Consider the following 15,405-nt stretch of genomic DNA (forward strand, 5'->3'; position numbering starts at 1 on the left):
AAGCAGACCTAATGACTTTCTCAAAGGTCAGTCATTCCTGCACACAAGTTTAGCTTACTATTTTTTAAAGACACTTTACATAAAATTTAAACAAAAACCTTATATTGTAAATAGATAATGGCATACTGCCAATGCAAAGTATTTCTTTAGAGAATGAATGAATAGTAAATAAAGCTTAGCAGGATGATAATAATGACTTGGCATGTTAGAGTAAGAGTAAGAAAGGCAAATCACAAACACTTTCACAGGGACAGGCAGTCACAGTAAGTCCCAACGGTCTCTGAGCCCTTTCAGAAGAGTACCCACCCAGCTCCCCAAATGTTCCTTCCCCAACTTGCCTTTCTCTGGTTCTCTTATGTCCAGAAAGAAACAGAAACACAATAAAACAAACACACAGTTACACAATGTACTGTTTTGACTTCTGTATAGCATTTATTTTTTTAAAATATTTTTAGATTTATTTAATTTGTTTTTTTTTTTTGTGTATGGGCATTGCTTGCATTTGTGTTTGTATGTACCGTGTGAGTGCTTCCTGCCTGAGGAGGTCAGAAGAAGGGACATCAGATCCCTGGAACTGTAGTTGTGAGCCACCAAGTGGATGCTGGGAACCAAAACCTGGGTCCTCTATAAGAACAACAGATGCTCTTAATCTCTTAAGCCATTCATAAAATATTTCTATAGAATGTCAGAATCCACAGATGCCCAAGACCTTGGACATCAGTGTCAAGGCTCAGAAACTAAATGGAAATTTGTTTGACAGCTAAGAGGTTTCCGGTGCTGCATTTCCACACAGCCAGAGCTGCAGTTGACAGCTCATTATTATGCTTTGGGTGATGAATCAGTAACAATTTGAGAGATGTTGAGACATAACTCAGAAGAACTCAAGGTGGGAAACATGAAAAGTATTGAATTTAACTAAACATATTGAGTTTTAACTGACTTAAGTTGTAAATTTTCTGTTTTATAAAAGTCCAACATAGGCATATAATTGATACTGAAGCCTGAGTTATTCTAGCAAAAATTAATCATATATGGATATGTGGAAACACAAGCTTCTTCCTACAAAGATGCCAGTTTCCTATACAACCTTACTCTAATTCTTAATAAATATTAAAAGTTAAGTAAATATTGTTAAGATTATTGATAATGGAATCTAGAATTTGCCAGTTTTACACATACAGATTTAAGAACACAGGGAAAGAAAACATAATAGTACATGTGGAGTGCAAGTGTGGGTGTGCATGCCAGGCAACTGTGAATAAAATGGTAAAAAAGAATGGTTCCCAACCATAGAAATATATTGAAGAAGTATTAGTACATGAGTGTTAAGTGGACAGTGACAGGTGTTAAGTCGCCCCAATACGAATATTCCTCTGGGTGCACTCATTTATATTTGTTTATGTTTGGGTTTTTTTTGTTTTTTTTTGTTTTTTTTTTTGTTGTTGTTTTTGTTTTTTGGAGACAGTTTTGTGAAGCATAGGCTATCTCAGACTTTGGAGCGTTGGAATTAAAAAGTCATTCCATACCTGCTCACAGATGCATTTAAATAATGTTGGAAATTTGCATATATTAATTATAATAGGCTATAGAATATAGCATTTTCATGCATGTACGTAATGTATTTTGATCAGATTTATATCCTTTGTTACCTTGTTCCCCTTTATACTCCTGATAATAGTATTTTTCTTCTCATCTAAGCCCACTTCTACTTTCATGTCCTGTATCTGTGTGTTTGTATGTGTGTGTGTAAGTGCTTGTTTGTGTGTGTGTGTGTGTGTGTGTGTGTGTGTGTGTGTGTGTGTGTGTATGTGTCTGTGTGTGAGAGACCTACTCAGTATCATTAAGGTTGACTATTGGAGCATGGGTTACAATTTACAGAAGTGTGGGCAGCTTACTAGTGGCTACAGTGACGTAGAAAATGTTTATCTCCCTTTAATCACTAACTGTATAAGTCTCCATGAGTTTCTTCTCCTTTCATGCCAAGGTGCTGACTAGCCTGATCTTGTGAAGATCTTGTGCATGTAATAACCTTGCTCTCAGTCCAGGAATGCAACAGCCTCTTCATGCCCAGAAATCAGCAATCCACAACTACTCCCATCTTACTCTCCAATTTTTTCTTCCAAAATGTCTCTTGAACCTTGGGAAGAGTGAGATAAAGATGTGCCATTTGTAGTGGACAGCCTATAATCATTTATTCTCCATCCTCTGGCTCCTTGTGTATGACTTTCTGCATTCACTGCTGACAACCAAAGAGATTGAACTTCTCTATCGGAAGATTGTAGCAGCACTATTCTGTGTCTAGGACATAGACTTTGTAGGTTTCCAGTCATGTTGGCTTCAGATACAGTTTTTTTCTCCTGACCTTAGACTATAGTTGTAGTCTTCTTCAGACTCCATAGTTGTGAACCTTGGAAGGGGGCCTGGAACCCTGATGTGTCAATCTCCTTAAACTTTCTAATCCTACCTGTCCATCTATCAAAGCTATGTTCTAGAAATAGTAACTGTCCTTGCAGCAATGAAGTAGCACATTCAGTGTGTGCCGCCTGTGTGTGCGTGTGTGTGTGTGTATGGGGTTTGATGTATGTGTCATGACCCTGGTTGCAGTAAATATTAAAATATGGATGGCTTATCTCTTTATCGGCCACCACGGTCTCACTCCGAGGGTGCTGCTTTTTGTATGAAGCAGGGTGTACAGACTCTGTCACCTCCACTTCCTTCTCTGACAGTTTACTCTGCCTTCCCTACTGCCTTCGTCATGGTCGAATTACCGCCCCGCCCAGCACAAACATGACTCTAAAGTCTGATAGCTTTTTATACAGGTTTATATTTCAAACTCTCAATCCACAAATACGATTACATCAAATAGGCAAAGATCCAAACTGCCCTTCTAGATGAGATATAAGACCTATAAAATCCTTAAAACGTTCCTAGTTACCTAACGCCAATTAAGTCCACCTGGATCCAATTCATCTTTTTCTATGTCCATTTTGGTCCTCCTCTCCCTTTCTCTCTCCCTTCCCCTCACCTCTGACCCTCTCTCTCCACCTCCCTTTCCCTGCCCAATCACGGGCTGTCACCTTTATTTTATTAATTCAAATGGGAAGGCTCAGATGAAGTCATCTTCATGACTATGTGACTAGGCAGCCCTTCTTGGGGAAGTGGAATTAATATCAAAATACAAACGGCTCCAGGACCATTTACAATCCCTGCATTACAAATTCTTTTAACCTGATCAGTTGATTCCTAAAACTGATAATAAAGTTTCAAGAATATCTTTGTGATTTCTGAAGCAAAGAAATACTGTGGCCTAGGCCAAACCGTTGAGAAGTACCCCTTGTTTGTTAAGAGATCTGTGGTTGATGTAAACTAAGTTAATCCAGACTGTTGCACATGACTGTCAACATTGAGTAAATCTTCATTTAGTTTGGGGAATATGAGAGGTAAACACATTCAGAAAATTTATAATGATTTCCTTAATTTTGGTTTGGGGTCTATGTTAAAGCTGTAGTTTCCAAAGTGTGGTCCTAAAGAACAGAGATCATTGTACAACCTGAAAACTAGTTAGAAACTAGAATTTCTGACTCTGCATGAGGTAGATAACTCATGTGTTTGTTTAGCAAGCCTGATCTCAGTTTAGATCCTCTGAATGCTACTGCACACATCTACAATCTCAGTAGTGCATGAGCAAGATGGAGGAAAAATTGCTTGAAAACTGCAGGGCTGATCAGCATAGGGTACTAAGTGCAGCTGCACAAACAGGAGAGCCTGCCTCCAGTAGGGTAGAATGTGAGAGAACTAGTCCTCTGGCCTCCACACAAACAATAAAGTATATAAGCACCTTCACTTTTGCACACACACACACACACACACACACACACCATATATTCACACACATATAAACAACTCACCAGTTTTCTTTAAAAGAAATAAAAAAAAAAAAATACAGAAACTCAAGGCGGCATCCAGTGGCAAAGGAAATGAAATAGCTGTACGTCTTTAGTAGTAAGCAAGAGGCAGTGAAAGGGAAGGCACTCCGCATTACGGGAGTAATTGAAATTCACATGGTGTGGATGAGTCACAGCTGTTACATTTCAATCCAGCCATTTCTCACATAAGCAGCTTCAGGGTGAGTAGCAGCTGGAATTTATTTAATTGACTATGGTTAATGAGGCCCCCAAAAACTCAGCAAGAAAGGTCAGCTAGTAAATAAATTAAACGTTTCCTGCTGCATCATCTGTCATTTGATGTGAGCTTGTGGTGTCAAGAGAGCTAATTGTTGGATGGAGCGCAAAACTAGGAAGGTGAAGCTGCCAGGGGAAACCTGTGCCATTAGTTCGTAGCGATGTTTAAATCATCCTTGGATCTGTGTCTGAGTCTCTTATCAACTCATTAATTCTATTATTGCAGAGTTCCCCAAAGTTAACCTTGCAAACCTCAGTTGCTGGAGAAGAGCTTAATGCTTATCCCTTCAAACACACCACTTTTGTGATAGTACTTTTCCCTCTGCTGTAAAGAATCCTTAGCCTTAAATTTCATAATTAAGGAAACCCTTTCTTTGTGCAAGTACTGACACACAAAAAAATTCCTTTTCTGGATTTTGTTTTTTGAAAGATTTATTATTATTTAATAAATTTGAGCCTGCATAGGCTATGCACATCACCTGTGTGCAGGAGCATTCGGGAGCCAAAGCAGGGCATTGGATTCACTTTTTGAATGGACTGTTGTGAGTTGTCATATGAGTGCTGAAAACTGTGTGTGTGTGCTCTCCAAGACCAATAAGCACTTGTAACCATTGCTGAGCCATCTCTCCATCCCCAACAAAAGTACTTTCTGGCAGATACAAAGCTATGTAAATTCTAGGCATGTCGCTGTTGGAGGGCAAGACTTCAGTGGTATGGAAGCTAAAGTAAGTGAAACATTCCTCTATGGTGTACAGTTTAAGACACCACAGAACACTGTGTGCACACGTGTGAGTGTGTGTGTGTGTGTGTGTGTGTTTGTGTGTGATATCTTTGCTTGGTACATGTGTATGAGTATGTGATTGCACATGCTTGTACAGGTATGTGTATCAGTGTACTTATATGTGGAGATTGGAGCAGAACTTCAGGTGTCTTCCTTTATGGCATTCTGTTTTACAGCCTTGAGAAAGGCTGTCCCTCCTTTTTTTTATTGGATAGTTTATGTATGTACATTTCAAATGTATCTCCTTTCCCTGTTCCCTCCTCTCCCACTTCCCTCCCCCTGTGTCTATGAAGATGCTCCCCCTCGCACCTCACCACCTTTGCATTCCCCTACACTGTGGAAATGAGCCTTCACAGGACCAAGGGCTTCTCTCCCTTTGATGCCAGACAGTGCCACCCTCTGCTACAAATCCAGCTTGAGTCATGAGTCCCTCCAATATGCTAAGATGAATAGAACCATATTTTTCAATAAAGCCGGTGAACAACACCACAGCCTCATGAGGCAAAAGTAAAAGTCAGAAGACCAGTCTGAATTAGATTTTTGTCTTGTTGTCCCAGAGTTAGTTATGAAAATGATACGAAGTGATAGAAACAGTTTGCTCATAGATTCAGAAGTGTCAGTTCATGAGTGGGGAGAATTTATGAAGTCACCCACATTGTCAGGGCCTGGGTATGGAAAAGGAAATGGGAGGGGCTCAGGCAAAATTTATGTCCCCAGGACACAGCCCTGGTGACTATTAGCTCCCAACCAGGCCCCACATCTGACTTTTCATCATGTCCACTTACGGTACAGGGTATGAACCCATCAGGGATTACTGTATTGATTAGGCAAAAGCCGCAGAAACTAGTCATCTCAGAGAAAAAGCCAGAGGCCTGCAGGACTAAATGCATTTGTTTCTCAGCCCAGTCACACTGGCAGTCCAGATTTACCATCACAGTTCTGTCTGAAAACCACAGGTAAATGACGTGTAAACCTATGGCCATATTCACCCCATTCATCTTTAAAATGTACTAGTTCATGATGCTAATACTCATTTATTGCTCATTTTCTGTCACAGGGATGTTCTGATATCTCCATCACTGTGGCAATATGCCATCCTCTTCAACCGATTCAATTATCCCTTTGAACTGGAAAAGGCCTTGCATTTGAGGGGCTATCACACAGTCCTTCAAGGAGCTTTACCACATTATCCTCAATCAATGAAGTGTTACCTCAGCCGAACTCCAGACCGAGTGCCTTCAGAACGACATCAGACTGGAAGGTTGAAACAGTACTACCTTCTTAATGCTGCATCTCTTCTCCCAGTTCTGGCTCTGGAACTGACGGATGGGGAGACAGTCCTGGACTTGTGTGCAGCTCCTGGAGGCAAATCCATAGCTCTGTTGCAATGTGCATATCCAGGTACTGTCTGCTTTGTCCGCACCTCACATTGTTCCACGCCGCCATACCTCGGATACCTAGGTGGCAGATGAAGAATGAGAGTGCAGGGTTAGGGATCCTGAGTAACTGGAGGGCCCCATGTGTCGGAATGAAACACAGCTGAGAAGGGATCAGAACTCCATTCTAGGAGCACACATCTTGAGAATGTGACTGAGTGCTTAGAAGCTAATTGAGAAGGGCTTTGAGATTTTCATTAGCTTTTTGTGCTCAGTTTTGCTGGGGATGGCCCTCAGGGTTTCTCTCAGGCTAAGTAAGTGTTCTGCCACCGAGCTCCGTATACTTGAGAGGTTTGTCTGCATGTTATTGTTTTCGGTCTTTGTAAAACACACAAAAATCCACTTAAAACACTTTCATTGTGTTTTTCCTTAGACTGTACAGTTCTGTTCAGCAGATGTATACAATGCTATATGTACAGTTTCAAATTGTTTAATATTCTCATCTGAAAAAGTAATAAGAGGTAAAATTAATTTGACAGTTTTCAGAGTACTATGGTAATAGAGCAATAGTCACAACAAAGGTGCTACATATTTTATGCTCTCGCTGTTTAAATTATTGTCTTTAAATTACTTTATTCCTAGAGCACACGTCAAGTCCTCATGACCACATGTAGCAAGAGAAGATAGAATTAAACAGTGCAGTAAGTTCTTCTACAGTGACACTGGTATTGTTAATGTTGCTGTAAAATGTAGGGGTTGGGGATATGCCTCAGCCAGTACAGTGTTTGCCATGTAAACATGAGGGCCCAATAAGCTTGTATTCACAGCGTCACGTTTAAAAGAAAATAGTAGGAATATTGCCTTGTACCTATCATTTTAGCACTGAGGAGATGGAGAGACAGGAGGCCCTGGGAGCTGTGGTAGAGAGTCGAGAACAAACACAGATACCCCAAATCAACCTCCGCTCCCTCTATGTGCTTGTTCAACCAAAATATGCTCTCTCTCTGTCTCTCTCTCTCCCTGTCTCTCTCTCTCTCTCTCTCTCTCTCTGTCTCTCTCTCTCTCTCTCTCTCTCTCTCTCTCTGTCTCTCTCTCTCTCTCTGTCTCTCTCTCTCTGTCTCTCTCTCTCTCTCTGTCTCTCTCTCTCTCTCTGTCTCTCTCTCTCTGTCTCTCTCTCTCTGTCTCTCTCTCTCTCTCTCTCTCTCTCTCTCTCTCTCTCCTCCCCTCCCACCTCACACACACACACAAAGTCCATTTCATTGCAAATTGTATTAATACAGGTGATCATTTCACAGCAAGAGTTCTTACTAGCTGAGCCTTGTCTCCAGTCTCTTAGTGTTTTAAATTGAACTGTTTTGAAGTACTGGAGGCTTCTAAATTGTAGCACTTTTTATTTTTTTAAGATTATGGATGAGAGAAAAGCTTGCTTTTATTTGCAAACTTGGTCAATGGCCATGTGGAAGGAGATGTCTTTAGGAAGTGGATGATCTAAAAAGTGATTTGTTCAGATTCTCTGAGCTTTCCTATTTCTTAGAAAGGTATTGTTTTCCCCAGGACATACATTCTGTAGCTTGTAGACTGCAAATTTCTTTCTTTCTTTGAGAACATGTGCTGCTGAAATTAAAGCCTTTTGGAAACATTCAAAATGTGAAGCCATATTTTGGCTTGATAGAGACATATTGGCTATGGCACAGATATATTGATATTTAGGGAAAAAACCCCACCCAAACAACTGATATGTTTTACATTTTGGATAGGACTTTGAAACGAAAATTTTCCATATTTTGACATAAGAAATAAATATAAATAGCAACGCTAGATTTCAGCAAGGCTACATCATTATTTTCATAATCTGAGCTGTGCTTTTTGGAATCATTTAAGGAGTATTTGTTTTATACCTACTCTATATATGTTCCTTGGTGATGATCTTATATTAACTTTTACAAGATTATTAATTTTAGGTATAGAATGTTGAATATTATAAAAGATGGAAGACACATATCTGAATCTATTTCCATTTTGACAAGTGGTGTTTTACTCTTAAACTGCTTCATCTGCAGGTTGTAGATACTTTATACATTTGTAGTGAGAAGATGATTGGCTCTGGGGCTCAGAGGTAGATTGGTAACATTCTGGCCGTCTTACATCAAGGGCAGTGAACTACCAGCAGTGTTCCAAATGAAGGGGCTTTCCATCTAAATGAGACTAATGAGAAAAGTTCTCGTCAAGGCACTGGTGTCCTCATGCTGCTGTTAAAGCCCAAATTAAGTTAGCCATGGTATTTACCTGTGGAATACAAAATCAATGCTAGTTGCTGCTTATAGAAAAGCAAGATTTAAAATGATGGTGATACTAAGTGTGCAGTTTATACGGCTATTTTTTCTTCTTGAAACATCCATACTGGTCATTGCCCTAGGCAACAAGGTTGTGTCTTTTATTAAAAAAACGGTTTAAAATGATTGAAGAATTCTACTTTTCTATATGGCAATCCACCTGCCTTCACCTGTACCCCAGTGCTAGACTGCCTTTCCTCTTCCTCTTTTCCCTCCTCTTCTTCCTCCTCCTCCTTCTTTATTTAAATTAAAGCAGATATTGCAGGTTTGGAGAGATGACTCAGCAGTTAAGTGCACTGACTGCTCTTCCAGAGGTCCTGAGTTCAATTCCTAGCAACCACATGGTGGTTGCCAGCCATCTGTAAATGGGTTCTGATGCCTTCTTTTGGCATGCAGGTGGACATGCAGATAGAGTATTCATATACATAAAAATACATCTTTAATAAAACCCAGCTATTGACAAATTCTAGTTGTGATTCTAATGTAAACATGAAGTGCTAACCAGAAACAAAGCAACTTAATAGAGTGGCATGGTCCCACTTCTTCACACAGGCTAGAGTGAACTTCTCTTACTGCCCATAGTACACTTTAGACATCTGGTTAGAATTTGATAGCAGGAAATATTATAATCTTTGATCATGTTTGCCCTTTAAGCTATGCCTTCACACCTGTAGGCATTTTTTCACATTTCTATTATTTTTAGTATTTGTCATTATTTAACCTTTCAATATTCGGTCATAATGTACTTCAAGGTAAATTTTGTTGTATTGGATCTAATGTGACCATTGACATCTCTGTGTCTTTATTCTTAAGTCTTGCTCTACATGAAGTGAGATTTCTAGTGAAGTCTATTCTACCCATTGTCATTTTTACTTTCTTCTCAAATCCCTGTGTCTTAGTTAGGATTTCTATTCCTGCACAAACATCATGACCAAGAAGCAAGTTGGGGAGGAAAGGGTTTATTCAGCTTACACTTTGACATTGCTGCTCATCACCAGAGGAAGTCAGGACTGGAACTCAAGCAGGTCAGGAAGCAGGAGCTGATACAGAGGCCATGGAGGGATGTTGCTTACTGGTTTGCTTCCCCTGGCGTGCTCAGCCTGCTTCCTTGTAGACCCCAAGTCTAACCAGCCCAGGGATGGCACCACCCACAATGGGCTGTGTCCTCCTCTCTTGATCACTAGTTGAGAAAATGCCTTACAGCTGGATCTCATGGTGGCATTTCCTCAACTGAGGCTCCTTTCTCTGTGATAACTCCAGCTTCTGTCAAGTTGACACTAAACCAACCAGTACACTGAAACTCATATATTTGCTCTGTTGATGGTGACATCAAATTCTCACAGGCTGTCTTCATCCCCAGCCCCCTGCTTTTATTTATTTATTTATTTCTCTAACAGTATGTTTTCAAATAATCTGTTTTCAAGGTAACTAGCATTTTTCTTGTTATTTGGTCGGTTCTGCTGTTCTTGTCTTCTATTGCATTTAAGCATTTGTCAGATGTTTTTAAGAGTAGCTTTAATTTGTTCTTTCTCTGTTTAGGCATTTAGTTGCCTCTCTATGTTTTCTTGAATCTTACCAAATTTCCCCCAAAATACTACATTTAGCTCTCTTCTTTATGCTGCTTGTTTACATTGTTTTAATGTCAGTCCTTCTCTTATTTTGAGATGTGTTCATGATTCTGTGAAGATTCCTAGGACCCATATGAAATGGTCTGTCCATAAACATTAGGTATTTCTCCCAGATTTTATACTACAGCTGTATCTGTGTCTGCTCTAAAGTCTGTGGGCCTTTCTGGTGCTGCAGCACTAGATGGCATCCTACGTCCGGATTTATTACAGCTCCACTGTTGGGTTTTTTGTTCCTGCTGCTGGTTCAGCTCCCTGATTCCCCAAGCCACATTTTTGTCACATATCTTTAGCAGGTATTTAGTTCAGAATGAACCAGAGGAGTGCCTAAATGAGTAGTTTGTCATTACAAACCTCACCCCATATGACTCACTTCCAGTCACTGGTTTATGGTCAGATACTAGAGCTAAATTTGGTTTTGTGCCACACAGGAAAGGAACGAGCTATGCTTTTATTTGGTGGCTTGATGCATCTTGATATATATCTCACTTCTCTTTGCTTAAAAATCAGCACCCCCTTTTACATTCATTTTTGTGTATGTGTGTGCTGGAGATGCACACACACACTTGCCAGGACACACTTGCGGATGTCAGGCTATGACTTGCAATAGGCAGCTCTCTCCTTCCAACATGTGCATCCCAGGGATCAATTTCGGAAGTTAGTTGTCTTCTTCCTCAATGCCTCTATGGCTCAAACGCATGCTGTTAGGCTTTGGTACAGACTCCTTTACCCACTGACCATTTCGTCACCCCAGCACCTCTCTTTACTTGCCTTGAAGTAGATAGCTGTTCACTCTTGACTTATAGGGAGAAAGTAGAATTGAGAGTTTCATGGTTAAAAATACTGGAAACCAAGATTATACACATAGCCCACAGCCTACTGAGACATCATAGAAAAGGGACACCGAGACCTGCACTGTAATACAGTGTCTGTTCCTTAGGTGGATTTATGTCCACTCATGGTCCTGGACATCTATAATCAGCCACAAGAGATACTGGCAAGGTTATAAGTTTAGTTGATGGTGGCATTAAGGCAGGTGTAGGACCTCAGTTCATAGGCACTGGCCTATGGACTGGGATTGCTAGAATGTGCCCACTTTTATCAGCCTGGTACTGAGTTCTTGTATTAGTTTTCAAATAATATTAACAACACCAGCATACCTCAAGTGCATTAAGGAAAAAAAATCTAAACACTGCCTTGGGAGCAGTTTTACCAAGTCTGAGCCCAGATCTGAATTCTCTCTTCTCTCTCCCTGTTTCTTCCATCATTTCTCCTGTCTGTACACTGTGTCTGAATCTGTGCTTGCCTAACTGCTGTCTTTTCTCTCTGTGCTTGTGTCCGTGTCTGTATCCCTAATGCAGAGCGTTGTTCTCTATTTATTTGAACAGCAAGGAAAACACATGGGAAGGGACGGGGAATATAGAAATTTGGACAGGGTTTTACAAGGGATGACCCCAACAAATGGTGCTGCAACCATCATTGCAAACAGAGATACCAGCCTACATTCATGACACTTCCAATGTTTATTGGGAATAATTGCTTTATAAGGTTGCTTTCAGCCTATGTATATGTGTAAGTAAATAATATACACACATATGCATTACTTGTGGGTGAGGGACATGGACGTACATGTATTTTAAGATTAAAACTATAGATTTGCTTAAACTATAAAAGATGATGACAAAGGAAGCCCACAAAATAATTAAGGCTGGTTATTACATTTTTTTCACTTAAAGGCAAGTCAAACAGGCTGAGTACATAGTACTAAGTCTTAAGTACTTATCTTAAGTTACCAGTTCTAAGTAACCTTGAAGTGTATTGTTAACACTGCCTATGTGGATTAGCAAAAGGTAGTCTCTTTCGCTGTGAGAGATATGTCCATAGTGTATTGCCAGACTTCTAAGACAAAATTCTGTGCTCACTGTTTTGTCGTACCTACTAGTGGGAGGGGCCCTGCTTTTCATTTGTTTGTTTGTTTGCCCTCCAAAGATGTAGGAGTGGAGAGTCAGTCTCTGCACTCTCAGGCTTTCTCAACACTGCGCCCCAAGGCAAAGCCCTGTGCTCAGTTTTCCCTTTGATTTCCAGGGCCTTGGTGCCTCACATCTCCAGCTCTGCTTCCCAAGGGTGGTGGAGGAGTGGTGGCAGCACCTAGCCTAGCTAGCAAGTCACCAAGTAGTAACCTAGGTGTGAGGGCGGCAAGACTATCTGGCACAGAGTGTCACTGGGGTAGGCCATGCTGCTGGACTTCAGGTCAAAGTCTGGACTTTGTTCCTTCACCTGCTCCGAGGGGCATCTCTCATCACACTGCCCAGAGCTGGAGGGATGTTGACAAGAACATCTCTTTTTCTGTTTCCTTGGTGCATCTTCTTGCACCTCTCCTGGCTCTCCAAGTCCTTCAGAGCAGTGTTTCTTTGGGAGACTCTCCACTGAAGGGTCTTCAGCCACCATCCTGTCCTCAGTGTTTTTCACATTTAATGACAACTCTGCAGGTATGATCCCCATTTTACCAACGCCCATGAGGACACCAACACTGTCACAGAACTAAGTAACTTTTCTAGGCTCAGTTTGAATCCCTGTTTCTCTTACTGGGAGCTCATATGATTACTTAAAAAAAAATCACTTTATTACCTTCTTTCATTTAAAATGAATGCCCTCTACCAGCAAGGAACTTTATATACCTTTCAGAATTTATTGCTTACTGTCGACAGCTGGTACTTGAGGGTGAAAACTGTATGTGAGCTTTGGTTGGTAAGCATCTCTAGGAATCTGTAAGCTTTCAAATTAAACTTGATTGAATAAATGTGAGCGCTTCTAGGTGGGTGTGAGGCACAACACTGTATAAATATTTTATAAAGTATGTATTTATTTTTGTTTTGAAAGTTATCATAATGTTTACCTCTGAGCCATATCTCTGAAGCATTGATTTTTCTGCAGTTTATTTGCTAAAAACTAGAATTTGCCAATGACATTGCCTTGGAGTACTTTGGAACTTTTTAATCCTTTATATTTAGGTTATCTTCTCTGTAATGAGTATGATCACCTGAGAGGAAGGTGGCTGAGACAGACGCTGGAATCCTTCATCCCACAGCCTTTGATGAATGGAATTAAAGTGTCTGAATTGGATGGCAGAGAACTGGGAGGTGCCCAGCCTGCAATGTTTGACAAGGTACTTTTATTGTGTTGTGAGAAACTGACAGACTCCGGTGAAACGGCATTGTGTTGCTCTGTTGTTCTTTTCCTTCTGCTTCCACATGGTTCACCTTCTCAGCGCTCTGGGAGATTTCGATAAAGTGGATGTGGAGGCATTTTTCATTTGATGGTTACTATGGTTCAGTGGAAACAGTGATGCTGGGTTTGGGGATTATAGACGGTTAGTTTTGGGACCTCAAAGTTACAGTGGAAATGATCAGTTATCTTTTGAACCATCACGAGGAAAAAAAATGTACATTTTACTTTAATTCAATAATATTTTATATCAGGACAATAGATGAAGAAAGTCCATTTCAGTAAATTAAAATTCAATTTTTAATTCTTAAAAATAAACACTGACCCTGGTTACAGTCCTCAACAATGTAAAATTTTACAAGGGTAGAGAAAATAGTCTTATTTTCCAAAGGTGAGTAACTTCTGTAAGTTTTAGGTGTAGTCATCCAGAGTATTAAATAGAGCCTGGTATGATGGTGCATGTCTTTAATCCCAACACACAGAATTCAGTCAGCACACAGAATACAGTCAGCACACAGAATGCAGTCAGCACACAGAATACAGTCAGCACACAGAATGCAGTCAGCACACAGAATACAGTCAGCACACAGAATGCAGTCAGCACACAGAATGCAGTCAGCACACAGAATGCAGTCAGCACACAGAATGCAGTCAGCACACAGAATGCAGTCAGCACACAGAATGCAGTCAACACAGAATGCAGTCAGCACACAGAATGCAGTCAGCACACAGAATGCAGTCAGCACACAGAATGCAGTCAGCACACAGAATGCAGTCAACACAGAGAATGCAGTCAACACAGAGAATGCAGTCTCGCAGATCTCTGAGTTCTAGGCCAACAGAGTTACTTCCAGGATGACCAAGGCTAAACAGAGAAACCCTGTCTTGAAAAACCAAAATTAATGAATAAACAAACAAATAGAATAAAAAGGAATATTATTCAATTCAATTAATAGCACCAAGTCTGCTCATGCTCTCTCTCCTCTGAGACAAACACTGATACTGCACAGAGCTTTCTGTGAACAGGGACAAATATATAAAGGACTTCGAATGTCATGTCTTGGGTCCCTAAGGTGCGGGTGTTAATTATGCACTGTTTGTCATGTAGCACTTTAGCATACCTCACCCTGAGTATGTTTGCTCTTTGTTTTCTCTAGGTGTTAGTCGATGCTCCCTGTTCAAATGATCGAAGCTGGCTGTTCTCATCAGACTCTCAGAAAGCTGCCTATAGGATTCATCAAAGGAACAAGTTGCCTGTCCTACAAGTAGAACTCTTACGGTGAGGACTGTTTGTTCAAAAGCGTATTTGGGTTCCCGTTTTATTTTAAATAGCTCCAGTCAAGCATGTCTAGTGGGTAAATAGAAAACTTCCTGGCAGGTGTTGATTAATTCCCCTAAAGGTGCAAGCAAAAGATTCCAGGCCATCATATTAAACTCTCCTGCCGGTTTGCTTTCTTTCTCAATGTGTCTTTCAGAAGCCATGAAGGATTTTGCTGTGATTCAGAGTTGTTCTCTGTCTAAGTTTGTCCCAGGCCAAGGGCTTAGCATGCTATTTAACCAAAATTGGACCAGTCTTCCTGTGGAAGTAGTTTTGGACCAGATTCATATTTTGGTAATTTTCTGGAGAATGAATCTCCTAGGAAGATAGAAATACTTCTTCACATTTGTCTCCCTCAATTTTTCTTTCTTTTTTCTTTTTCTAAACTGTGAGTAAGCAGTGAGGCTTCCAGGGACTATTTTATTTCACCTCTCAGGAAATTTCCTTCACTATTTTCTCCTTTTTTTTACATATGGTTATTTATTTCATGTATATGAATATACTATAGCTGTCATCAGACACATCAGAAGAGGGCATTGGATTCCTTTACAGATGGTTCTGAGCTA

At 40.4% G+C, this 15,405-nt stretch overlaps 1 protein-coding gene across 1 annotated transcript in view; it reads left to right on the forward strand.

Annotated features, from left to right (window-relative positions):
• Positions 1–15,405, forward strand: part of NSUN3 (NOP2/Sun RNA methyltransferase 3) — a 58,213-nt gene that overhangs the window by 5,012 nt on the left and 37,796 nt on the right. Inside the window, exons 3-5 of the mRNA XM_080919655.1 lie at positions 6,020–6,363; positions 13,308–13,462; positions 14,679–14,800. Coding sequence (XP_080775781.1) covers positions 6,020–6,363; positions 13,308–13,462; positions 14,679–14,800 — 621 coding nt within the window. The remainder of the gene's footprint in view (positions 1–6,019; positions 6,364–13,307; positions 13,463–14,678; positions 14,801–15,405) is intronic.

The sequence above is a fragment of the Micromys minutus genome (assembly GCF_963924665.1).
Source record: "Micromys minutus genome assembly, chromosome: 7".
Taxonomy (NCBI): Eukaryota; Metazoa; Chordata; class Mammalia; order Rodentia; family Muridae; genus Micromys; species Micromys minutus.